General features: G+C 34.9%; 2 protein-coding genes across 12 annotated transcripts; one reads left to right on the top strand and one right to left on the bottom strand.

Moving 5' to 3' along the window:
* Positions 1-324: 324 nt before the first annotated feature.
* LOC105050995 (probable protein phosphatase 2C 39) lies at positions 325-7,747 on the top strand. Of its 11 annotated transcripts, none has more exons than XM_010931239.4 (7): positions 325-476; positions 1,290-1,461; positions 1,544-1,639; positions 1,831-1,939; positions 3,124-4,410; positions 4,496-4,760; positions 7,394-7,747. In XM_010931239.4, exons 5-7 carry the CDS (start codon positions 3,211-3,213, stop codon positions 7,519-7,521), a joined length of 1,593 nt encoding a protein of 530 aa, XP_010929541.1. In that variant the 5' UTR covers positions 325-476; positions 1,290-1,461; positions 1,544-1,639; positions 1,831-1,939; positions 3,124-3,210; the 3' UTR covers positions 7,522-7,747. The 11 variants fall into 11 exon arrangements, with proteins under 11 accessions (XP_010929541.1, XP_029122248.1, XP_029122246.1 ...); XM_029266415.2 differs by having other exon boundaries at positions 328-476; positions 1,320-1,461; XM_029266413.2 differs by having other exon boundaries at positions 337-542; positions 1,320-1,461.
* Positions 7,748-13,021: 5,274 nt separating this feature from the next.
* Positions 13,022-18,495, bottom strand: LOC105050994 (nascent polypeptide-associated complex subunit beta). Its single transcript, XM_010931233.4, has 6 exons — positions 18,354-18,495; positions 15,579-15,646; positions 14,743-14,891; positions 14,577-14,633; positions 14,208-14,246; positions 13,022-13,574 (listed from the first exon to the last, which is right to left on the bottom strand). The coding sequence occupies exons 2-6, from the start codon at positions 15,644-15,646 to the stop codon at positions 13,318-13,320; spliced, it is 570 nt and encodes a 189-aa protein (XP_010929535.1). The 5' UTR covers positions 18,354-18,495; the 3' UTR covers positions 13,022-13,317.
* Positions 18,496-25,923: the final 7,428 nt, after the last annotated feature.

Below are 25,923 nucleotides of genomic sequence, written 5' to 3'. Positions count from 1 at the left end.
CACGGATCACAGGGCATCGTACGTTTGATAAGAGTAAGCCCGTGGACACATGCTCATCATGCTGCACGGATAACATGGACGGACATGATGCATAGGACATCGATCCCGTGTTACATATACCCGACACTTCCGCAAGAAAGAGGTCGCGTTTTGTTCCGGCTCGGCCGCGCTCCTCGCCATCCATCGACCATCCGTGCCAGGCACTGGCTTGCCCGCGAGCCTTGGTGTGTTCCCAGCCCTCCGATTCGCCTCCTCCTCTGATCATACTGATACTAATAAATAATAGATAACAACGCTAAATAAAGCTTCCTCCTCCCGTTACGTTTCTTCTTGTTGTGCGTCGTCGTCGTCATCATCTCCCCCTTCTCTCTCTTCTGATGTTGATGTGGGATCGATTCCGTTATCATTATAAATAAAAGACAGAGGGCAGAGCAGCAGCGCGAGTAGAACACGCTTCGCCTCTCGCCGCGCCCCAGGTCAAGTCGATTTCTTGTGCTTCTTTCCCACCGCTCCAAACCCTAGATTCTTCTCTATCCTGCCAGGTGAACTTCTTCTAGTTTCGAAATAAGCTTGCTCCTCTGTTTTGTTCTTCCGCACCTCTTCGGTAAAGAAGATCTTTCTCACCCTTCCTCTGTTTTGAGATCCTCTAAAGAGGACTCGCACCCTTTTTGTCTTTAATACAAAACTCTCCATATCAACTCATTCAAGAACCATCCGTGTTTTCATTTTTCCCGTTAGAAAAGAATAATATGGATCCTTTTCTTTTCATTGCCTTGTTGTTGATGTTATCGAAGCAGAGATGATGGCGGATCAACACTTATTGGAATTCAAGGATCTTTTTTGAGATTAATTTGTTTCTCCTTTCTTCCTGAATTAGATTACAGTGTGTTTTTCGAAAATAAGTTAGAGTATCTGATGCCCGGTCCTTAAGATATTGTAGTTTTACTTCGATGATATGTGCTGAAATGGCACGGATTTAATCTAGTTTTTATGTTATGCTTCATGTTCACTTTTTCTTCGAAAAGAAAAAAAAAAAAATTCTGGTTATATGTCAATTTTCTGATTCAAATTTGTTAGAGAATGTTATATTGGGAAGAGCATATCAAATCCTTTATATATTTGGAAGGCATATCAAATCCTCCATTTATAAATGGAGGATTTGATATGCCTTCCAAATATATAAAGGATTTGACATGCTCTTCCAACTATAATGCTTTCCAAATATATAGAAGATTTGATATGCTCTTCCAAATATAACATTCTCTAATAAAATTGTCGATATGCTGCAGCTGATGGATTTGATTGGATTTACGTGTCAGTTTTTGCGAGTCTGAAATATCGCTCTTCATACTGAAGCACATACAATTCAGTGGAGATATTTTAAGGGATACGACGGCAGGACATCTCGATCTTCCTATGATGCTCCTCAATTGAATGGGAACAGTGGTATCCTCCTCCAAAGTATGGCTATTGTCTTGGCTTCTGTATGTGTTCTTTTGCTGGCTCTTTGTCTCTGATGCTCGACTTCCTGGGTTAAGTGCAGAAGGTTACTTCTAGGGAAATAGGTGTTGCAGCCAATCTCACCATAGCTTGCCCATGGGTTCATTTGTTAAGCAGAAGACCTTCCTTTTCTTGTCAGGTGATACTTGCTTATCCTAATGGCTGCATGTATTTGCTTTTGAACAGAGAGGAGGGAACATGAGGGAGTGACTGAAGCACGGGAAAATTCCTGTTTATCAAAGCTTGGATTTAAATTTTTTTTAAGTCCCTAAAAGCTTACCACTTCTAATGCCTTTTTCTTTGTGGGTTGAATTCGGGGTTTCCTTGCAGCATACGAGATATAGCAGCACTAGTATGCTATGCCTGAGTCTCTAAGTGCAGAATGTGATCCTCATGAGGAACATATGAACATTTGAAATGTTGTTTGGAGCAATTTAAGGTTTGTTTAACTACAATTGGCGAACTATAATCTTAAGCATGTTATTGAGATGAGTAATGGTGGAGTTATCCTTTCACAATCTTTGAAAGGTCCATGAAATAGAATCTGTTGGGACTATAGTATTACTTCAGCACAACTTATCATGAAGAAAATTATGATTATTGTTTCATTTTTAATAGATTTGAACTTGGCATCATTTATTTTCTTTTATTTTTTGGGGCAAACAATTAGTTCATTATCCTACATATTTCATGTTTTTCTGCAATAAACAGTTTAAAGAACATCCCTGCATGGTGGGGAGTATGTGTTTGATTAAACGCATGCATTCTAGATATCTAGATGGCTTGAAAAGCTTGATTTATTGGTCTCCAAGAACAAGTACTTAATTTTCTATCTCGAAGTATTGATGGTATTGGCCACCAACTAAAGTTAGATTCGCATTCTCTAGGAAATTGGATCAGTCAAATCAAATTACACTAAATAACTTCATATATTTTCTGACATGTAAATTGCTCACCGGTTCATTTTATTAGCAGAGACTGCTACTTCAATATATATTGTGCTACAATGTTTACACTGGCTCATATTTCTTGTACAAGTGCAGGTTTTCTCCCACATGGCCTTGTTGTGTAGTTAATTTTTTTCACCTGCATTGTCTTTTGGCAATCACATGCTTTTTTCACCTTGTCGAGAATCCACACTCCTATGATTTTCAGAAGCAAGCCGTAGTTATCACACTAACAATTAGCCATGGGTGTCGGTTGCCAAAATATTATATTGCTTGTGTCAGGAGCAAAGTTGAATTTCCATCTCAAAAAATACAATAGTATGATGCCTCCACAGTTTAGAAACAGAGAACTAAGAATTTAAATGGCATATGTCTGCTATATTTTGCAGTACTTCAATTCTTGTTGTCTATAAGTGTAAATTTTCCATCATTATCAATTTTTTGAAATACAAAATTCACTTGCTTTAGTAGGTCAAAATATTGAATTAATCCAACATATCGATCCCTTTAAAAATTTATATTTTCAACATCTGATCAACCATTTAGGTATTGCTTTTTCTTGTTTTGGCATGTTATTTTAGTTATTTTTAGTAATTATTGAAAAGCTACCACAAATTGTGAAATTCACACGTTCTTGAAGGCTCTCATTTTAAGTCTAAGAAATTGTGTCTTTCAGTAAACGAAATCAGAACTTTCTATTGAACAAAAAGTTGCCTTCAGCCAATACAGATCGAGAAGCCCTAGATTTTTACTTCCCGAAACTATGGGAGGGTCTGAAAGAAATTCCAAGTCTTCCAGTGACCTTAATGTCAGCTTTGGTTATCAGTGCAATGCCCACCAATATACTTCTGCTGAAGTCAAACATGAATCTGAGCATTCTACAACAATTCAAATTCAAGATTCCAAAATCCAATTCCGGAGCAGTTCATTTTCTTGTTTGTCTGGTGCTGCTCTTAGTGCAAATGCCACATTGGCAAACACAAATATATGTAATGGCCTTATTGGAGAGGAAATCTTGCCTGGATTGGATTCACCAACATCATTCAGAAGGATGACATCTTCCTCTTCTATTTCAAGGTTGGACCTTCTGTCATCATCTTCACAAAGTAGCATGTCCACATTAAGCGGCACTGTATCAACTGACAGTGATGTATTCGAGAGCAGTAGAAACTTTTGGAACTCCATGAGTGCTCCTACTGGGGTTGAATCTTCAAGTTTTCTTAATGCTGTGGACGTACAAACAGCTGGAGGTGCAGCAGGTGAAGATCGTGTTCAAGCTGTATGTTCTGAAGAAAATGGATGGCTATTTTGTGGAGTGTATGATGGATTTAATGGAAGAGATGCTGCTGATTTTCTGGCTGGAACTTTGTATGAAAACATAAGGTTTTATTTATATTTGCTAGAATGTCAAATTAAGCAACAAGGAGGATCCAGTGGTTTATATGAACAAAAGTATCTGCAGTGTTCGTCAAGTCATAACACCATGAAGAGTGAGCTATCTTTGGCTATAAAGGCTTCAGATATTGAAAACAAGTCAGGCTTATCCACTAATTTTTCATATGAAGATTTCTCAAGCAAATCTTTCAGTCTTGGTGTATTGGATTGTCTTGTTCGTGCTCTTGCTCAAGCTGAGAGTGATTTCATTTATATGGTGGAACAAGAAATGCTAGATCGACCTGATTTAGTTTCTGTTGGATCTTCTGTACTTGTTGTGCTTCTTCATGGGATGGATTTATATGTTCTAAATTTAGGAGACAGCAGAGCAGTCCTGGCTACTGATAATTCTTCTGTAAATGGAACATTAGAAGCCATTCAACTAACAGAAATTCACACAATTGATAATGAGGCAGAGTGTAAGAAGGTTTTGGCCGATCATCCTGATGATCCTTCACCTGTCATCGGTGGGAAAGTAAAAGGAAAGCTAAAGCTAACTCGTGCATTGGGTGTCGGCTACTTGAAAAAGGTATTCAATTTTGTTATTAACTTTTGGAAAGATGAAAGGTTAATGAACTCAATTAATTTATCTTTGAAATTATAAACTTTTGCAGGGTAAACTGAATGATGCATTGATGGGCATTCTTCGAGTTGGTAATTTATGTAGCCCTCCATATGTTTACACTCATCCATTCACTATCAGCCATAAAGTGTCAGAGAATGACTTATTTGTCATATTGGGAAGTGATGGACTATTTGATTTTTTCACTAATGATGAAGTTGTGAATATGGTTCATTGGTTTGTCCAAGACAGTCCATCTGGTGATCCTGCAAAATATTTAATTGAACAGCTTGTGCTTAAAGCAGCAAAATGTGCAGGTATTCTTTGAAACTATGACTGTGTTTGTGCTTTATTGCATTTTTATATGTGCTTATTTATAATGCGACCAGTTATATATGCATCCATAGTTTAATGTTTTCATTTATTTTTTCTTACTGGCCTACAATTTTCTGAAGGTCAAATACCAAAATCTAGTATGTGCATTTCCAATTACTCTCTCTCTCAAGGAAAGAAAAAGCATATGCATTTCCAGATTTGTAAATTCGCAATGAGTCTAATGATAGGATGAAATTTCAATTAAGTTAGGAAAGCCAATTAATTAAGGTTTTCACTTGGATGTTCTCCTTTTTTTCTCCTCTTGCCCTCTCCAACAACAGAAGTAAAGGCCGGTTGTAGGGTGGCAATAAGTTTGGCCATAGGATGACAACGATATTGTCACGAGATGAGTGTTTTCCATTGCCAAACACCTATAAAGCACCCTGACATGCCATAACCAGGGTGAGCCATCCTAAATCCTTCCCTTGGGCATATAAATAAACACACAAAGTTCCGACCACATAACCAAGTATGCTCCTTTGTGTTCCTATGTGACACCTTTATCAAACTGAACACATATGACACCCTCTAGCGCTTGCAAGCAACCCAACCCCTAGGTCAACCGCAATGCTCATGTGCACATTGTTGCCATAGTTTAGACTCTTCCCAAGAGTACTTTACAACTAGGCACCTCTATGCTAATTCCATGGCTTTGCCTACAAACCAAGTACTTTTCACTCAAATATCTTCATTGCTAGCAAAACAGTCCCCTGCCATGACATATCCATTGTGCCACTGATCTACAAGCCACCACAGTACACTTCGAGAATACATAGACCAAACCCACATGACATGACCATGCAAAGTCACCACTATGCATGAGGCCTATAGGTAAATCATCTTCAGTGTGCCTCAGCTAAACCCCTAGGTTGACATACCCCATAACCCCTAGAAGTGATAGTTGACCATGCACGTTCAAGCCCTCTGTTCCCATTATCCAAGCTCCAACACCAGCTCTTGTGTCATGATCCCTATCTTGCATCCTTGGCATACCTTCCCTTCCATGACCATACCACTTGATAATGTTTACGGACTATTGGTACATTGCTGTACAATGCCAAGGTTCTCAAGATGCATGGCCATATAGCCTGGCAGTCTTTGTCCATGGCTGGCTTTTACATCACCATGCACTCTGTGGCACTGGCATCCAAATTTGCCCATCAAATAAATATTATCAACCAGCAAACCCTTTCACCATACTTGTCCACTCGATATGTTCTTGATCCTTGCTCCAACTCCAAGGCATATGTGTCAACCAATGTTCCATTAACCACACTTGTGTTCTATATCGGCCAGCTCTTATGAATCCTTATGAGACATCAAACTGTGATACCTGCTCGACATGCATATCAAGGTAGGCCAAACTCTTGCATGACTAGTCCATTACAATGATCAAGCATGCAAAGTGTAACCCGAACTACTTCCTAGGTAAAACCTCATGGAAGTCCTTGCTATGCAATATGGCAAGCTTGTCCAACCAATATTGGCTTGGACGCTTCCCAGGAAGCCATTCAGGCATGGTATTGCCTTGCTCCTTCTTAGTCCATTGAATCCTATGGGTATCCATATATGTCCAAGCAGTCTGTCACCATGCCAAATATCAAGCTCTACGAGTCCCTTGATATCATACCACAGCCATGCTGTAACCCAACCATGATCCACCAGTCTCCACCCTAAGGGTTCCAAAGTATCAAGTAGCATTGCAACTCTTGGCATGCGCCCCATGCCAAGCTCATGCCAACACACTTTGCCATGGTCTGGCAACTGCAATCATGACAATAAGGTGCCCACAAGGGGGCCATAGGATGGGAATAAGGTGGCTAAGGTTATTGTTTGGACATGAATACTTTGGTCATAAATGAACTTTTAACATATGCTGTATAATGGGATTGATATTGGGTAGTTTGGCTTTTGTAAGTTTTGGTTATTGGATTTGCATTGGCTTCAATACATTGCTTTGGCTTTATAAGTTGATTTTAGATGGATTTATGTTGTAAATGTGTTTGGGTAGTTGCACTTGGCTGGTTAGGTTAAAGTGGAATTTATTTAAGCTTTTGATGGAGTTCTGGTTTGGTGTTAATTAGGTTTTGTTTGGAGTCATGGACTGGATTTTTTTTACTCATTGAAGATGGTGCTGCCATGGTCTTGGGGTAGAATATTGGAAAAGGTACATGATTAATTAAAAAGGTCAGGTTGGTTAGGTTTGATTTATGGGTTGTGAATATGGGATTTTACCTGAAATATGAAAGGCCCGTTTTTTATTTTTTATTTATTTTTTTTATATATGTAGGTTGTGGGACTTCACTGTCTCTAGAATGGCAGGTCCAAGTTTAGGTTGGTTAACTTGGTGTGTGGCTTATGATTTATGACTGTAGGCTTTGGTTAGTTCAGTAAGTTGAAGGGAAATGGTAAAACTTAAAGTATGTTGCATTTTATTATCGGAGAACGAATGCATCTCAATTATGCATTAATTTTCAAAGATAGTGATGTGGTTATTCATTAACATTTCACATGAATGCGGTGGATATATGACTCTTTCTTTAGATTTCTAAATCATTTGATTTTTGCTGCACAGGTTTTACCACTGAAGAATTGATGAGTGTTCCTGCTGGGAGGAGGAGAAAATATCATGATGATGTGACCGTCATTGTGATCATTCTTGGAAATAAACAACGAACTTCAACAGCGTCAACATTATTGTAGGTTGGTCTGTCACAGTCAGCTGTACCATGCATTTATTTAGAAATGATTACCAAAACATCTGAAGGACCGCAAATAAATGGTTTTTCTGGGTCTCGGTAACTATGGTTGATGTAATAAATAGTGTGTAAATTCGAGGCAATGATGCTCAAATATGTTTTCCAATCAGGCTATAAATAGTTTCTGTATAGAGATTTATTTTATTCAATATGAACTCATTCTTTCATTATTTTCTTATAAATTTCCTGTAAACCGGCTGAGTTTCTCAGAGCTTGCTGAAAATGCATAATTGGTCATTAATAAATGTTACTTTTAACGACTGATTCATTGAAATCTAATTTAGACCACGCCAATACGAACTACAATGATGGAAATGTGATTATGATTGCTAATTAATATATTTAGAAGGAAATTATGATTGATGAAGTGGACATGACCTCTTGTATTTTAGTTTGCTGGTGGGCACATCTGTCTTGATCAGGTGTTGAGGTGAGGTTCTTGATTTGGGTCGTGAAGTAAAATATCCCGTCATATATTTATCATTGCTTTTATCTCCAGATTTGAAAGAGGAGGGTGTTTGTATGGTAGGTGGTATGGTGGATTATTGATTAGATTTGTGGAACAGCTTGCAGTTTTAGTTGGAGTAACATTTACACAAAAATTAGGCATGTTTGATAGAAGAGTATTGTAAGCATAACTAGAACACAATTACATGCCCCAAGTAATTCTTTGTGCATCCCATGCAATGTAGTAAAAATATATCGTCTCATCTTATTGGGCCACATAGCCATCATTTTTCAACGTCCATTAAATGCTTACAGTTTTGATTTTTCGTTTAAAATTTTGAATGACGAAAATATTCGTTTCTTTTTAAAAAATTATAATATCCTGTGATTTTATTATGACATTTAATAATATATATATATATAAACAGAGGTCTCTCAATGAAGAAGCCTCTGTCCGCCACGTGACAGCAATATAGGATCTCCTTTGGCCATAATACCACGTAAAAGAAAAAATAAAATAAAATAAAATGCTTACAAAAAAGGAGTGGAGGCCATCATGCGTTGCCGTCAGAGTGCACGAAAAAAGAGCCGGGGCCATCGTCGAAGTGCCAGCTAAGCTCGACATGTCGGCCATCGTGCGTCATCACGGTGACCGTCATGCGTCGTCGGCAATGGCCTCTCCCTCTCCGTCGTTGGCGACTGGGGAGGAGAGAGAGCCACATATTTTCTCTTCATTCGTTTCAAGCCTTCCACCCGAAGCCTCTCTTCCCCCGCCACCTCCACCTCCCACCGCCGTCGCCACCCCCGAGGAGGAGGCCAAGGCCAAAGAGCCATCTGCCCCTGCTTCGGCCAAGCAAGAGTTGGAGGAGCCTCCAAAGGCAGTAGAAGCAAAGGAGGAGCTCTTGAAGCTAGCAGAACCGGAGGAACCCCTAAAGATGACAGTGGTCGAGGAGAAGGCTTCTCCGCCGCCACCAATGGAGGAGAAGGCCATCGTGGTGGATGAGGACAGGGCCAAGATAGTGGAGGTGATCAAGGAGACCATGGTCCCCGTTGCTCCGTCGGCCATAGAGGAGGTGACTCCGACAGCGTTGGCTGCAGAGCCAGAAAAGGAGGCCTCTGGTGAAGCGCCGACGGTCGTGGTGGCACCAGAGGATGTGTTCGCCTCCAAAGGCAGTAGAAGTAAAGAAAGAGCCCCTAAAGCCAGTAGAATCGGAGGAACCCCCAAAAATGATGGTGGTCAAGGAGAAGGCTTCTTCGTCGCCACCAACGAAGGAGAAGGCCGTCATGGTGGATGAGAACAGGGCGAAGACAGTGGAGGTGATCGAGGAGACCATGGTCCCCATTGCTCCGTCGGCCATAAAGGAGGTGACTCCGACAGCACCAGCTACAGAGCCGGAAAAGGAGGCCTCTGGTGAAGCACCGACGATCGTGATGGCACCGGACGAGGTGTTCATCTGGGGTGTCCCCCTCGTGGGCTCCGAGAAGAGCGACATCCTTTTTATGTCTCAAAATTGGCATAGGTTTAAAATATAAAATAAATAGAATAGAATAGTTAGATAAAATAAAATATTTTTTGAATATTATATTTTTTAATATATTTTTATTTAGAATATTTGATATCATCCATGATATCTTTTATATTATATTAAATTTTTAATTTATAAAAATATTATTTAAAAAAAATAAATATATACCGTGCAACGCACGGGATACTATGCTAGTTCTACAATAAAATTATGACTTCCTATACAACATAAAGTCATAATTTTTTTCCAAAAAAGTCATAAATAGTGAAAGATATTTATGTCATTTAAAAATTTTATAATTTTTAAATGATAAAAATATTTTTTCGATATCTTGTGGTCAAATTATGAGTTATTGTTGTACAAAAAATCATAATTTAATCGTAAAATATCATAATATCTCCATAACTGCGTTACATGTAGTGCACAAAAATTTTCTCTATATGCCATGCGGAGGAAAATGGTCCAACATTTGGCAATTGCTCTTCCTAATTTTTGCTCAAAGAATGCTCTGCCAACACAATCTCACGAAGAGAAGTTTCATGATCAGCTGAGAAACAGTTAATGCGGGAATCCCGCATCACCTAGCTCTGCTGTATTTGCTAGCGGGGCAGCAGAAGGAATCAAACTTACGGCAGCCGCGAAGAAGGGGCAACATTGTAAGAGTCCCAGTGCCCGCGGTGTTTTTTTTCTCCCCCCCGGTTGTCAGCCTGCGACTCTCCTTGTCACGAAGGGCCGCACCAAGATACGCATCTCGCCCTTCACGCATTCCCATGACGCACAACAATTTTGTAATCACAAAGCAATCATTGTCGCTCTGCTCCAATGACGCCTCACCCGTCTCACAACATGGTTTAATTATTATTACTTGGACCAGGTCGAATGGCCCACGCCAAATCCTACGGTGGATAACATGCCACATTACCCCTTGTATTTCACCAATTGGATCTGATCCATGCAATAATTTGTCACTACGTCGTGAACAGAAATTAATCCACCAAATATGGCACAACGTATTCATATCGTTTCCTTGAGGCAGCGTTTAGTTGGAGTGATGATCCCAGTTCGACAGTGACAACGACCACTGAGTTTGGTTGCACCTACTTATCTTACATGTCAGTATCTCAGCTCAATTCAGCGATGTTAAACCCGTCCTTAAGGACCGATCTCCAAGGTCACCTGGGCGCACTAATATTGGACTGAAATTTGCTAACAAAAATGCCCTTAAAGACCAGCTTAGTAGGGAGAAGCCCTCCAACTCCAATTAAAATACATGGAACGTGTGAAATATACTGAAGATAATTTTAATATTATATGGTGATGCCGAGAAAATGAATTTCGAGGAATTATTTGAAGCGGAATAGCCTCAGCATGTTTGGCTTCCTCAACTCAAGGATGGATGATTTGAGGGCACAATAATGCTGGTCCAAGAATACCGATGATTGTTATGTCTATAACTATTATCGCACAATTAAAACGATTATAATTTTAAGGACATGTAAATAACATATAACCTATTTAATCATAAATTAGTCATTGTTGTGCAGTTTCTACACATCCCCGTCATTTTGGAAATGGCAACCGATCTCTCTCTATAAATAGGAAATGACAAGGAGAGCATCGAATAAGTTAAGGAACAACTTCATGCTATAACTCTCTTTTTTATCGTTCTTTGAATTTGAGCTAACTTGAATATCAAGGAGTCTTTTAGAAGAGCTCCAGTATGACAACTTTGTTTCAGCTTCAATAAGTCAACCGAGAAGCAGCAGTAGCTTTACCAACCTCAACTCGACCTCAGAGTTCAGCAACAACACTTGATCAATGAATTTGATTTTCATGGTATACCATACAGATTAATTGTGGAGTATAGCATACCAAATTTGGTGATCATGAATCATCGGGGATCTGATTATAATGGGGACGAGGATAGCAGTGATCTAAAATCACAGTACTGACCTTGTTTGGATTATCAAACTTTACCTTCATCTCTTAAATCCATCGTAAAGAGTTGGCACAGACGTCACAGGATCGAGTATATATATGCATCAGGTCCTGTAACAGAGCATCTTCTCTTTTCTTTATTGGCTTCTTCAGCTCTTTCTGATCTTAATCGCTGAAAACAAGCAGCAGAGAGGGATGACATCATTCACGTCTGCTGGTGCCACCAGACCTCCCGGCAGTAGCTAGCTAGAGTTCCTCAACTTGATCATCTGGAGATGATAATTAAGTGGTTAACCTGTCTCTGTTTACTGATACGGCAGTCCTGGCTACCACCAGAATGGGGGAGCCCATACATCCAGACCAGCATGCCTGGGAACAAGGCATACTGCAAGCTCAAGTTGCTTCTGTCACCGGTCAGAAAAATTTTAAGGGGGCATTTGGTAGCATTTAATCCGGACAGCATTATATATAATTTTACAACAAATAATCAGATTATACTATTTGTTTCGTTACTTTTACAGATAATGCTGCATTACATGTAATACAGTATTACCTCAAAAAGAGATAATCTGATTGCCTAGAGGAAGGTGGCTATGTGATAAATATAATCTTACAATCCTGTAATTTTGTAATAAGATAACTTCAGGACCAAAATATCCCCATCAAAATAAATTATGGATAATCTCAGTTGGTGAAAATAGAAAAGAAAACATAATAGGTGATGTCACGAAAAATGATTGATCTCAAAATTAAGTTATCCCTCTAGAAAATAGATAATAATCAATAAATAAGAATAGAGGTACTTTGAAAAAATTAACTTATATTTCATATAATCTAAATTGTATATCAAATAATGCAATATAAGATTTTCTATAATTTTACAACAATATTACTACACATACCAAATACTGCAATATAAAATTTTCTGTAATTTTATCAGGTAATCACATTCCCTCTGCAATCACATTACCGTAACAACATTACTTATGTAATGTACCAAACGCCACCTAAAAACATTTGTGGTCCAGAAACAAGTAACAAAGGTGCTTTCTTAATTCCCTTGCAGTTAGACATTGGTGCTTCCCAACTGGTTTACCGCTTTATTTTGAACTTCAACAAAATGTATCTCTGACATCCATTTGGTTTTCTACACATTTCCACCATCATGCAACTGAATTTTGGACATGAATCCGACTTTGCACGCTTTGGTAACAAGATAGAGAACTCTTAACAAAAAGAAAATCCCAAATATACAGAGTAATCTCCCACAGCAAGGACAACTCTCAACAAATTATGTGCCATGTCTTTTATGACAAATGTTTAATGGTAATTCAAGGTTTCCACCAACTCATGGAGCTTGTTCCCATGACAACAGCTTTGAACTACCACTCAAATTCAAAATACGCTATTCGAATTTAATACCTAAAGTAGTCAATATATTTCAAGTTTTGCAGGATTCCTAGAGTTTAGATGTTCAACACTGCTCATTTTTGCTGGCAATAGATTATCTCAATGGTAATGGCAAGCAGCACGTTTGACAAGAACTAAATCCATTACATAATAAGACGGTAAATGAGCAGTTTGAACAGTTCGTCAAGCCTGTCAGGTGGACCTCTTGCCTACAAAGGAGAAAACTTGGAACTATGACATGCCTTTCGACGAAAACAAGGTAGCAAAACATCAGCTTTCCTACACCATACCGAAATGATTATTGGTTTAGTGTCACAAAACAAGAATGACAGGATCAGCTCTTCTAGTTTGTCACCAAATGAGAAAGACGGAACACGAGGTAAAGAGAGGCTGTGACAGATTTGCTGAAAGTTTAATTTCTATGAAGCTTTGTTTTCATTGCCAGCTGCAGCTTGGTTTTCACTGGATACTGCAGCTTGGTTAACATTGACAGCTGCAACTTGGTTATCATGGGCAGGGACACCTTGGTTATCCTTGGCAGCTGATTCAAATGTCTCTCCTGCCACAAGCTCAGGCACATCATCATCATCATACTCCTTGGCGGCAGCACCAGCACCTGGTGCCTGCTTCTGGAAATGTTCTGCTAGCTTCCTCAGGTTGTCTAAGTTATCAGGGCCTGAAAAAAGAAGTTAGCAGTTACCAATGAGCACAGTCACACACTACGAAACAAATGGAACACCAGAAAACTTTTAAATTTGCAGTGGGACATTAAAACATTTTTTTTCCTTTCGTTTTTCCCCATCAATCCAGAACACAAGTAAATTAACAATATCTTCTTTCGGCAAATATGGAAGATCTCATGTCTCAGAACATATGTAATTGCAGATTAGCAAACCCAAAAAAGCGTCAAAAAGTCTAAAAGATGTGGCAGTGAATGATAAAAACTAGAAAAATGGTGCTATGGCATGGTCAATGAGTACGTGTACTGAGAATAGTCATAAAAGAATGCTAAAAAGCGTGAAAATCTGACATCATAGCATACAAGGAAAATGCACAAAAGCTCGAGTCAATGTGCCTAATGCAAGACAAAATTGATGGTTGAGCATGATCTAAAAGCACTAAGGCAGGAATTCAAGTTGTTTCTATACAAGGACTGGCAAGTTATCACAAGGCAGATTACAAGTGAAAATACGTCTGACTGAAAGTGCAGTTAGACTTGATCATGTACAAAGATGTTTAGTAAGACAACATGCCCAGTTTTACTCAAAAAAAGAAAAAAAAGAAAAGAAAAAAGAAACAGAAAACACACCTAGTTGGTTGATGATACCAGGCAGCAGATCTTGAAGTCCTGTTACCATGAAATGTCACATGTGAGTTGTAAACATTCAGGAAAGCATAAAGCACAAATAGGTGTTATCTAAAGAAAATTGTTTTACAGAAAGACAGCATTTTTGGACATAATATCACATATCGTCTTGGACATTATGACAGCAGCAAACCTCCAGCAGGAAAATAAGTCCTTGAAACTGTTATGCATGTGATGCATCATACTTGATTCAACTATTACAGACATAATTCCATGCTGTTGGGAATACATGCAATATTTCATATGCAAGCAAATGTGTGTGTTTTGGAAGTATTTTTTTAGTCATGATTGCAAGTGTGCGGAGAGAAGTACTTTTTGTCTGAGAAGAACCGCTTACTACCCATGTATTTGCTGCAATTGAAGCTTGCACTGGAGAAATGAAAAAACGCACTACTTAGTCACAACTGAGCAATTGATTGACCACCTGACTGGACAAAAGTCAGTACTTGTTTCTCTCGGTTTACATGATGTGTCTTACCCTTGGGGTTCAGAAATTGGATGACAATATCATCTTTAAAAATGTTAACTTCTTCAATGGCAGGGATAGCATTTACACCTATTCTTTTCAAAGTGCTCTGAAGCCTCTTGTCATCTGTTGTCGTGGTCTTGTGAACTGTCTTCTTCTTCCTAGCAGAACAGTTAAATAGAATAAAGATGAAGGGCAGAAAAATCATAAATCATTATGCAAATAGCCAAAAATTTGTTTTCTTCCTGAACATCAAAAGTTGTAGTATTATATGCCCAAATATAAACTTTATGATATCCACAAAATCAAGCTGTCCGACTCTTAAGAGACCTCAACACTGGAGACATCAGTGAATAAGTAACTAAAATCGCAAATCATTGTCCCAAACAAATTCTTCTTTCCTAAACAGCAGAAGTGGTGGTTTCACATGCCCACATTGCATCTACACAGTTAAACTATGTTTAAGCAAATATATTTTTCCAAAATATCCACACAAGTTAAGCTGTCCAATTATTAAGAAACATCAAAATTTTGCTTAATTCTAATATCAGCCAACAAGTTTTACCCTATCTATGGGGTTGGATCCATTATTCAAGATGCAATCTGCTAAATTTCTGAGATAACTTCCATTTCTCATTAATTATTAAAGAACACACAAATTACCATTGTAATTATCAACCACAAGCTAATAACATATTTCTAATTTCTCAAGACATTTATTGCATATTCTCTCGCATGAACTTTCACAAGCACTTCAGCCACATTATAGTCTTTACCACAGAAAGTATCTCTTGAAAATCCAGATGGTACATGTTCATAGTACAAAATTTAGAGAAAAACTGTAGAACCTGCGCATACTGCCCTTTCCACCAGTGCGAACTGCACCAGCCATCTTCATAAGCTTCTCCTTATTCATCTGCACGGGGAAAAGAAATGTCAAGAATTGAAGGATACGTGCACGTCCAAAAGATTTACAATAGGAAAATATGACACATTACATGGAGGCTTTATATCAAAGTGAGGAGTAAATACACGGATGAAAGTGTCACAAGCCATGATGACGATGATTATGATAATATTTTGTCTAAAATTTAGGAATCAAGAAATATTATTCAAAAGCAAGGATACCAAAAATATTCCAACAAGAATGTAATGCAACTATTAAACCATAAAAAGATAAAAGCAAGAAGGCAGGACAAAGATCACTGTTTGGTCAAAAAATCAAGCAGAAGTTTCTCCTTGAGATTGGCTTGGCCTGGTGGTAGCTAATAATTTCAGATTTTGAATTCAAAAAAAAAAAAGGGAAAACGACCATATATGGAAGTAGATATGATTCAAAGCATGGCTCACCGAACTAGCCCGAACCGGATGGTTCAATGGGTGCCGAACTGTATCGGCAGCTAACCGGTGCAGTTTTGTCGTTGGATTTAGAATGCCAGTGAAAACAAGACGATGGACAAGGAAAGAGAGGAAGAAGAAAAGGAAAGAAGAGGGGAAGGCCAGCGGTGGCGCGCTGAGGCCGCTAGAGGTCTGCTAAGACTCTAGGTCTCCGTAGTCCTCCACAAGAGACTAGGAAGAGAGAGATAGGGAGAGAAGAAGGGACGGAAAGGCAGTGAGGAGGGCGTTGGGTGGCCATTGTGGCCACCCGATGGCCCAACCCCTCCACCACCACCCCCCCCCCAATGGCCACCGCGGGGTTCGAAATAAGGGTGATCGGCTTCTTAAAAAATCCAATACAAGTGAAGCCGGCAAATCTATTGTCGGCTTTACTGTATATTGGATTTTTAAAAAAAAAATCTGATAAAATAGTAAAGCCGATAAATCCATTACCGACTTTACTGTGTCAGATTTTTTTAACAAACCCAACGAAACAAGGGCAAAGCCCCCATGTAAACAAACCCCTTGGTGAACATGGGGATTTTTGGGCCATCCAACACCACCTAGTGGCCCTCCGATGACCTCTCCACCGCCTTCCCATCTCTCCTCTCCCCTTCCTTTCCCCCTCTATCTCTTTCTTCTCATTTTCTCTCACAGAGGATCGTGGAGTCCGGAAGGCCTCGATAGCCCACTAACGACGTCCATGGCCCTCCAGTGGCCACAGCAGGCATCTCCACTGGCCTCTCATTCCTTTCCTCCCTCTTCCTTCCTCCCCCTTCCCTCTTTCTCTCTCTTTTCCTCCCCGATTCATTCTCTGTTTTCGTGTCGGTTCGAACCTAGTATAATCCAATACGGGAGCATACCGACTCGTACTACCGGCCGACTGGCATGGGATCCGATTCCGAATCGACAATACTTGCTTCAAAGATAACTACCCCAAAAGTAGTAGTATTTATTAGACATTTAGATTCATGAACAGCAATTACTCTTTCAAAGTGCATGTATAGATATTGTTATGGAAAGGTCAGAGAGCACAAAGCATGACAAACTAAATAAGCACGGGTCAACAACTGTAGAAAAGTATGGTTGAAATCGAAGGTGGCAAGCAATCTACTCCAGGATTGGGGAATAGATGAAACAAGCTGATCATTCCAATCATTGATGCAAGCAAGCATAATGCAATTTATGGTTATAAACAAGCAGAATGTGCACACTCACAGCCTTTCAACACTTCCTTTAAGGCTTATAAAATAGCTCCAGATCATCCTATTTCAAGCATGCAAGGTAGTAGGGGAGAGCCCCATCTTACTTGGGCCAGTTATCAGCATTAGACACATGATGGGCATTTCATGTACCACTGTTTCATTATAGGTGAGACAAATTTGGCTACAATTGAAGACAGAGTGATCCTTAGTTGGCAGCATTGCACACTTTCATCTTCTCAAGCTGGATATCAAGTTCTAATAAGTATTTACAATGTATGTATTGTATGTATTTGTGTGTGGTAGCTAAGCATATATTTCCCGACCAAAGTGTTTGCAAATTGGACACCATTGAAGATTTTCTGGTACATGGAAATTCAAGATATGATGATGTAGTTAAAGCTTATGATAGTACGTTGAATAAGACCATGAAATTCAGCATCTGCATGTTTCATAGCAACGAAATCAATTTAGTAGCTTATTGATTATGGCCTTCTACTGTAGGACTTTGAAGTGTGTAATCTTCATGACGAGCAGACTACCATTCGAAAAGAGAGTTTTTATCATGAACTTCATCAATCAATTAGAGTAACATTGACCGCAATCTATTATGTTAATAATCACTATGCAACCCAAAACTCTTTACATACAATAATTGTGCATGGTTAGCTGAGAAAAAAATAAAGCGAGTTGATTTTAAAATTTTAATTTATAGGAAACAAGCTTCCTTTCGGCATTCTATTTCATAACAAGCTTAAGTTTGCAGCTGAACACTTGACAAACAAATACAACTACAAGATGAAACAGCATCAGACAAAGATCTGAGTTGACAGAAGAAAAAGAATAAAGAATAAAAAAAAGAAATCCGAATTCCCTTGATGTAACCAGGTGGCGTAGAAACCCTAGATGAGAGCAAACCCTCGAATTTCAACAAACCACAAAACTCTAAAACCCTTTCTTATGAGTAGTCCGAGACCCTAATATCACCGACTAGAATAATCTATTACTGATAGACATTACCGAGAGAAGAAGAAGAGAAAATACCTTCGGACCAGGGGACGCTGAAGGATGGATAGGAACGGGAGAAGACAGCGAAGGGAACAGACGCCGCAACTGCAGAGGATGTCAAATTACTGAAGTGCCTCTGAAGCTTCTCGCAAGCAGCCTGTAATACCCCCGTTCCAACCCAAGTTCCAAACCCAAAGAGTGGCACGGATCTGAAAGTAAGCGAGGCAAACCCAAAAAAAAAAAAAAAAAAATCTTAAGGCCAGCACGTGCCGGAAAAAGTTGGGTTACGATGGATGGAAGGAGTACTTTACCTAAATAATTTTAAAAAAAAAATTATTTACAAAAATAATTTAATTTTTAATTTATTTATCAAAATAATGCAAACCATAAAAACGTGATTTTGAATGGTATTTTATGATGGCCACGTCACCACTTTTTTCCACGTGGATGATGAAAAAAAATAAAATAAAATAAAATCATCAATTCAAATGGTGTTTTTTAAAACGTCATTTAAAATGACGAGTTTAATTATTAATTTTTAAAAAAATAAAAAAATAAAAATTATAATTTTTAATTTTTAAAAAAATAAAAATTATAATTTTGATTCAAATAAAAATCATCATTTCAAATTAGTATCTCCATTTCAAATTATCTTTTTAAAAAAATATCTAAAAAAAAATTGATGTAAAAAAAATAAAAAATATCATAAAAAATTGGAAAAAAATAAAAATTATAATTCTAAATTTTTAAAAAATAAAAATTTTAATTTTAATTCAAATTAAAATCATCATTTTAAATTACAATTCCCTTTTCAAATTAATTTTTTTAAAAAAATATCATAAAAGAAGAAAAAAATGAAAAAAAAAGAGAAAAAAATAAAAACTATAATTTTTAATAAATTTTAAAAAATAAAAATTCTAATTTTAATTCAAATAAAAAACATCATTTCAAATTAATTTTTCCATTTAAAATTAATTTTTTTAAAAAATATCTCAAAAAATTTTAAAAAATTAAAAAAATAAAAAATATCATAAAAAATGAGAAAAAATGAGAAAAAAATAAAAATTATAATTTTAAATTAAAAAAATAAAAATTTTAATTTTAATTCAAATAAAAAATATCATTTCAAATTACTTTCTCCATTTCAAATTAATTTTTTTAAAAAAATATGTCAAAAATTATATATCTTAAAATATTAAAAAAATAAAAAGTATCATAAAAAATAAGAAAAAAATAAAAATTATAATTTTAAATTTAAAAAAAATAAAATTTTTAATTTTAATTAAAATAAAAAATATTATTTCAAATTGCTTTCCTCATTTCAAATTAATTTTTTTAAAAAATATTCAAAACAAAGGAAAAAAATAATATATATATATATATATATATATATATATATATGCATATATATGTATATATGCAGACACACACACACATACATATATATGTATGTATGTATGTATGTATATATGTATGTATGTATATAATAATTTGATTGCAATTGATGTTGGAAGAAAAATAAATAACAAAAAATAATAAAAATTTGATGCTGGAACAAAAAATTTAGAAGAGAAAAATATTTTATTTAAAAAATTAAACCACATAATAAGACTCTCTCTTATGCATCACTAAAGGGAATACCTTTCTCGATCTCTTCCCACCCCTTCTTTTTTCACACTCCAAAGGAGACACCCAAGGTCCCTTTAAATAGAATATTATATAGGTGGGATGTTTAACTCTTATTTAAATTCAAAAAATCAAAAATCACTATGAGATAAACTTGAAAAATTTTTAGAATGAATAATTAAATAAAATAATATCAAGAATAGAGTTCTAAAGTTATTAAAATTAATGACCAACTAATAGAAACTCCAATAGAATTAGGATTTGATAATAAATCTCAGCACCCCCTCTTATTACAAAGTTTATGCTGACAAAATTTGAATTTGTCAATGTTGTAAATGCCATCATATAGTCTTTGTCATTATTGCCATAATAATTGCAACAAGTAATAACTTGTTGAACCAGCAATTGAATAATAAAACTTTTTTATTCACTCAAGTAATAATCTCTTCGTTAGCTCATTCTTTTCAATGTCTATGTTGAAATCAATGATTGTAAGTTATATTTATTGCCTATCAAAGCATTGATCATTACCTACATACCTATGAATTAGTAGTAAAACTTTGATTATATCATATATTTACTTGAGCAGCTTCAAGTATATGCATCCAATTTTTATGTATAGAATCTTCTAACATCTTGAACTTTGAAGTAGCTTTAAAACTAATTGGTACACTAAAAACCTTATCGAACACCAAGGCACTGTTGGCAGGAAATTCAAAATTTGGAAACTCAATATTTTGCAATTGAATTTTCTCTAAATGTGTTTTCATCTTGTTTTGAGATCTTTTAATCCTACATCGGGAATGAAAAGATTTCATGAGCCCTTTATATTAGAAAATGGTTTGGATTAGGCTTTAGGGGCATTTGAGGAGGTTTGAAAAAAAATCTTTAATATATGCGTGTGCAAACCGAACTAAACTTGATCGGATTGGGGCTGTGGGTACGGGCTTAGCTCCTTACCAACCCAAAATCTTTTTATTTATTTATTTTAGTTTAGTTTTAATATCTCTTTAATTTTTTAAATGTTGGGATTTTAATTTGAGCTGTTTTTGAACATTGGGTTAGCCCAACGTTCAGAATCTGGTGGCTATATAAAGACCCCTTAGAATCTAACCTAGTATGCCATCAAACAATCCACAAATCTTTATTTCTTTCAAGTTTTTCTTCTTCCTAAGTATTCATTTTTTTTCTCTTTTTTTAGATGCTGAAAGAGTCTTCATCAATCTCCTTCACGATTATGCTCACAGACGGAGGTATCGATTGTATCTTGAGGTGGTGTTTCTAAATTTTCTATACGAAGAATAGAAATATGCCCTAGGATAGTGCTACACACGCTTCTGATTGTATTTTAAGTTTGGCTTAGTGATCTTCTGTAAGTTAATTTATTTAATTTTCTATAAAAATGATAATATAATTTATTAGCTTTCTTGGACTATATCTGATATATCTAAAATTGTGTACTATCGGGCACAATATGAATTATCTCTACCAAACATATCTTCTAGCTACTTGATTTCTGAAATTATTTCAAAATTAGTTAATTTTTTATTCTCATGACTGACTAAATCTTTATAAAAAGTATTATCTTAAATAGCTTCCACACAAGACTCTCCTTCATGATTTGATTCCTTAATATGGATCTTTGTGATCGGATTAACTGTAGCATCCTTTAACTTTTCCTAAGCAATTTTAATATCAAATGATTCTTCAACCACGATCTCTTCTGAACTTGATACAACATCCATTTGATCGAGCTCCACTTGCTGCAAATTTGCTTTTGAACTTGATTGATCATCAAGCTGATCAATTTTTCTATGCTCCGAATCTTCAGAAGTTGATTTAGTCTCTAATTGATTGAACTCTCCATGTTTTATATCTTCATCTTTAAATTAATTCTATTTTTCTTCTAAATCATTAGGAAAGCCTAGAACCAAAATTCACTCTTTAAATAACTTTTGTTTATGATATCTCATCTTTCTAGAACTTGAGTAGATGACTGTAAGAATATTCTATACTTTCTTCGACTCTTGAATATCCTCGACATGGAGATAATTTTTTCTATCAATTAAAATTTGAATAATCTATATTATCTTTTTAAATTTCAAATTCTACTTTCTTCTCATAATCTCATTATTGAAAGTACCCGTTGGCATCATCTTTGACTCATCCAACATATCCTATAAATCCCGTCATTTTAAATAACACTTGATAATGTCCTTCCATATTAGATAATAAGTGTTCAATTTATAGAGAGAAACGATAGTAGTAAAAACAATCATATTAATATTGATGAGGTCAAACATCTTGAATCCATTGAGATAGATAGTAGTATCAGTCATGATGATTCATCTTTTAAATTACCAAAACAAGAATTTATATACTTGGACCATTACATAGTAAATTATTGGAAGTTCTTCAACTATGTGAAGCTATGAACAAAAAAATCACTAACAATTAAATTGTTGCTCCCAAAACTATACTTCAAATAAATCTAATTGAAGGTGCAAACTGCTCGACGTCTCTTTAAGCCTATGGCTCTGATATTATATAAAGGCACAAATATATGAGCTATGAATCTCAAAATATATAACTTTGATACCCAATAGAATGACATGCTACTCGGAGTAGGTCGATCATGTCGGTCTAAAAACTAGAACAAACACGAAAGAAAAAAATAATAGAGAAGAGATTTTAGAAAAAAAAATTAGGAGAGAAAAAAATACTTTATTAACAAAATTGAGCCATATAAGACTCCCTCACACTTCACTAAAGAGGACACATCTTACTCTCTCCTTCTCTTTCCATATCCCTTTTCATACGAGATGTCAAAGGTCTTTTTAAATAGAATATCATGTGGATGGGATGTTTGACTCCTACCTTAATTCAAAAATCATATCCACTAAAAAAATAAATTCTAAAATCTTTTTAGAAAGAATAATTAAATAGAATAATATTAGAAATATAATCCAAAAATCATTAAATTAATGATGAACTAAATAAGAATCTTAATAGAATTAGGACTTGGCAATTAATCTTAACACAAAAGGCCCAACATTGAGGGATTTCGACTTACTAGAAAAGTTATTAGTTAAATTAAATTTACAAGCTCAGTAGTAGATTGATTCTATTAGAAAGCACCGTATAATCTACATAGTCACAAAACATCTATCTAAATCAATCTATTAAGTAAGAAACAAGAAAGAAATGGAGTAGTTCGAATGTGCTCCGCTCTCTTCCTTTCTCCTCTCCCATCGTCCTAAGAGACCCTTGGAATTCAAGTGCACCGCTGATCCCATGCATCGGAATCATATTCTGGAGCCTAAAGGAGAGGGAAGCGGAGTTTGAAATTGGTCCCTCTCCATATTCTCTCCCTTCATCTCAACAAAACCAATCTTCTTTTTTTTCTTCCCCAGTGCTGAGCTTCAGGGCTGATCCTGATATTTTTTAGGCTTGAAGTCGAATAAAAAAATGAGACCTTCTCTATTAAAAATTAATATATTTTAAATATTAATTATTATTAAAAAATTAATCTACGTACATTTTGTAATGCAAAATTTTTTATAATTTCTTTGTAATCAATATTTGACAATAATTCTTCCTTAATAGATAATATAGCTAAACCATTTAATCTTTGTTGTAATATCGTTGATCGTAAATATGATTTTAATAATTTTAATTTTAAAATTTTTTTTTCAACAGAGGCAATAGTGACAGGTATGATCAATAATATTCTATATGCAATTGATGCATTTGGATAATAATTCATTTCACTAATATAATTAAGTATATCCATAGCAGTATTTTTTTTTTGGCATAATTATTTTTAGAACTTTTAATTCTGAAAATAAATCAATCCCATCCAGATCATAATGATTATTATTTGTTAAAATATTTTGAAGATTAAGACAAGATTTTTTTAAACTTTCTTCATCCAATGAAATTAATGTTTTGAAATCAAACAAAAATTCAAAATTATTTTCATATAATTAAAATTATTTAAACCTATGTTTCAATGAAAAGATAGTTTGATCTACTAAATATAAAAAATAATTAACTCTAAATGATTCATTTGGTGATTGTTCAATATCTACATTAATATTTTTATCAAATTATCTTTTTCTTTTTACTTAACATTTTATACAAAATATAAGATCAATTTTCATCTCATTTATAATTTTCTTAGCTGAAATCATGACAGAAGTAAAGTCAGTTTCTCTATATCTTTCAAAAAATGAAACTAATCTTTTTAACTGATCAATATCAACATCTATATGCATATCTTTAAATTATAAATTTTTGCTAACTAAATAAACATTAAATAGTATATCATACCAAATAATCATTTTTAATAAAAATTTAAAATTTTCAAGCTCGTGTGTTGCTAAAGATTCAGTTTTACTCTTTGTTTTTGGATCCTCACAAATTTTAGCTAATTGATATAAAGCTTCTCTTATTTGTGGAGTTTGAAATCTTATTACTTTGACGCTCTCAATATGACTTTTTCAACATATTTGTGACAATGGCTTTAATGTTAAATTAGATACATTATCAAGTAAAATTTTTCATCTCTTTGTAGATCCACCAAATACATTATACATACATTGTATCACATCAAAAAAAATTTTAGCTTTACTACAAGATGAAGCCATATCACAAAGGATTAAGTTAAGACTATTACAAGCACATGGTGTATAAAATATTTTAAGATTTATTTCTAATAATTTTTTTTATACTTTTTGATTTTTTCTTTTCATATTAGATCCATTATCATATCCTTATTCTCTTATATCATTAATATTTAAATCAAGAATTTCTATAATAGATTGTAATTCATTAAAAAGATCTAAACCTGATGTATTATCCACTTTTAAAAATTTTAAAAAGTATTATTCTACCATTATTGATCTTTTTGAAATATTCACACATCGTATGATCAAAGACATTTATTCTTAGTAACTTGCATCTGGAGTACAATCAAGTATAATTAAATAATATTTTATTTTTTTAATTTTTTTAATTATTAAATTTTTTATATTAGATGTTAATGCAATTACTAACTCATCTTGAATTTTATGACTAAGATAATGATATTGAATTTCATTATTTGAATACGTTTAAGATGTTCTTGCATAATTAGATCAAAAACAGCAATCATTTTAATTAATCATAAAAAATTATCATTACTATTTTGATAAATCTTTTCATTTGTTCCATAAAAAGCTAGAGAACTTTGAGTAAAAAATTTAATAGCAGCTACTATTTTTAATAGTATTTTTTTTAATATTCTTTCTCTTTATTATTTTGCTCTTGAATATGTTTATTAATTATTTAATTTTTTTAAAATTTATTCTGCAAATCAATCCAAATGGTCATATTATGAATGTGATCATTACTAGTTTTATGAGCTTTAAGTCTTTCACTAAGTTGTTTCCAATCTCTAAAGCCATGACTTGCTAATGGACTTCTACTACTATTATCATTTGATTTAAATAGTTTATAACAAAAATAAAATAATTTGTCTAACTCTTTTGAATATACTAACCATTTTCAATCATGTTGCTCTCTATTTGGTAAAGTTCGATCGTAATGTATTAAAGAAAAATATCTATTATATTGATCAAGAGGAACTTTATATTAATATCTCTTTTAGGAGTATTTTTAATTAATAAATCTTTAAAATTTGTATCAAAACTATCCCATATCCTAGGATCATAAATGTCAAAAGTATTTAATTCACTTGATTTTTCATTCATTAAATTTTTATCACCACTAATGAGATCATTCGTGCTATTAGTATTATCACTAGTATTATTATCATTATTAATAATATTATTATCATTATTCAATTTACAAGTAACATTTATATTTTTATTGATAAATTCACTAGCAATATTATTTGAATTCTCAACTACATTATTTTTTTATTTATAATAAATTTATCAAGACCTCCTTTTAATGATTGAATCGGTTATTTTTATTT

Source organism: Elaeis guineensis, chromosome 9, assembly GCF_000442705.2.
Source record: "Elaeis guineensis isolate ETL-2024a chromosome 9, EG11, whole genome shotgun sequence".
NCBI lineage: Eukaryota > Viridiplantae > Streptophyta > Magnoliopsida > Arecales > Arecaceae > Elaeis > Elaeis guineensis.
The sequence above is the reverse complement of the archived record's forward strand: the minus strand, read 5'-3'. Positions and strand labels throughout refer to the sequence as shown.

Excerpts from the sequence above, each read along its gene's own strand:
- LOC105050995 (XM_010931239.4), top strand. The coding sequence starts at position 3,211 with ATGGGAGGGTCTGAAAGAAATTCCAAGTCTTCCAGTGACCTTAATGTC. Across the intron at positions 4,411-4,495 it reads GTGTCGGCTACTTGAAAAAG|GGTAAACTGAATGATGCATT; the intron begins GTATTCAATTTT and ends AAACTTTTGCAG. Across the intron at positions 4,761-7,393 it reads TAAAGCAGCAAAATGTGCAG|GTTTTACCACTGAAGAATTG; the intron begins GTATTCTTTGAA and ends TTTGCTGCACAG.
- LOC105050994 (XM_010931233.4), bottom strand. The coding sequence starts at position 15,646 with ATGAATAAGGAGAAGCTTATGAAGATGGCTGGTGCAGTTCGCACTGGT. Across the intron at positions 14,892-15,578 it reads GGAAAGGGCAGTATGCGCAG|GAAGAAGAAGACAGTTCACA; the intron begins GTTCTACAGTTT and ends CTGTTCTGCTAG. Across the intron at positions 14,634-14,742 it reads CCAATTTCTGAACCCCAAGG|TGCAAGCTTCAATTGCAGCA; the intron begins GTAAGACACATC and ends TCATTTCTCCAG.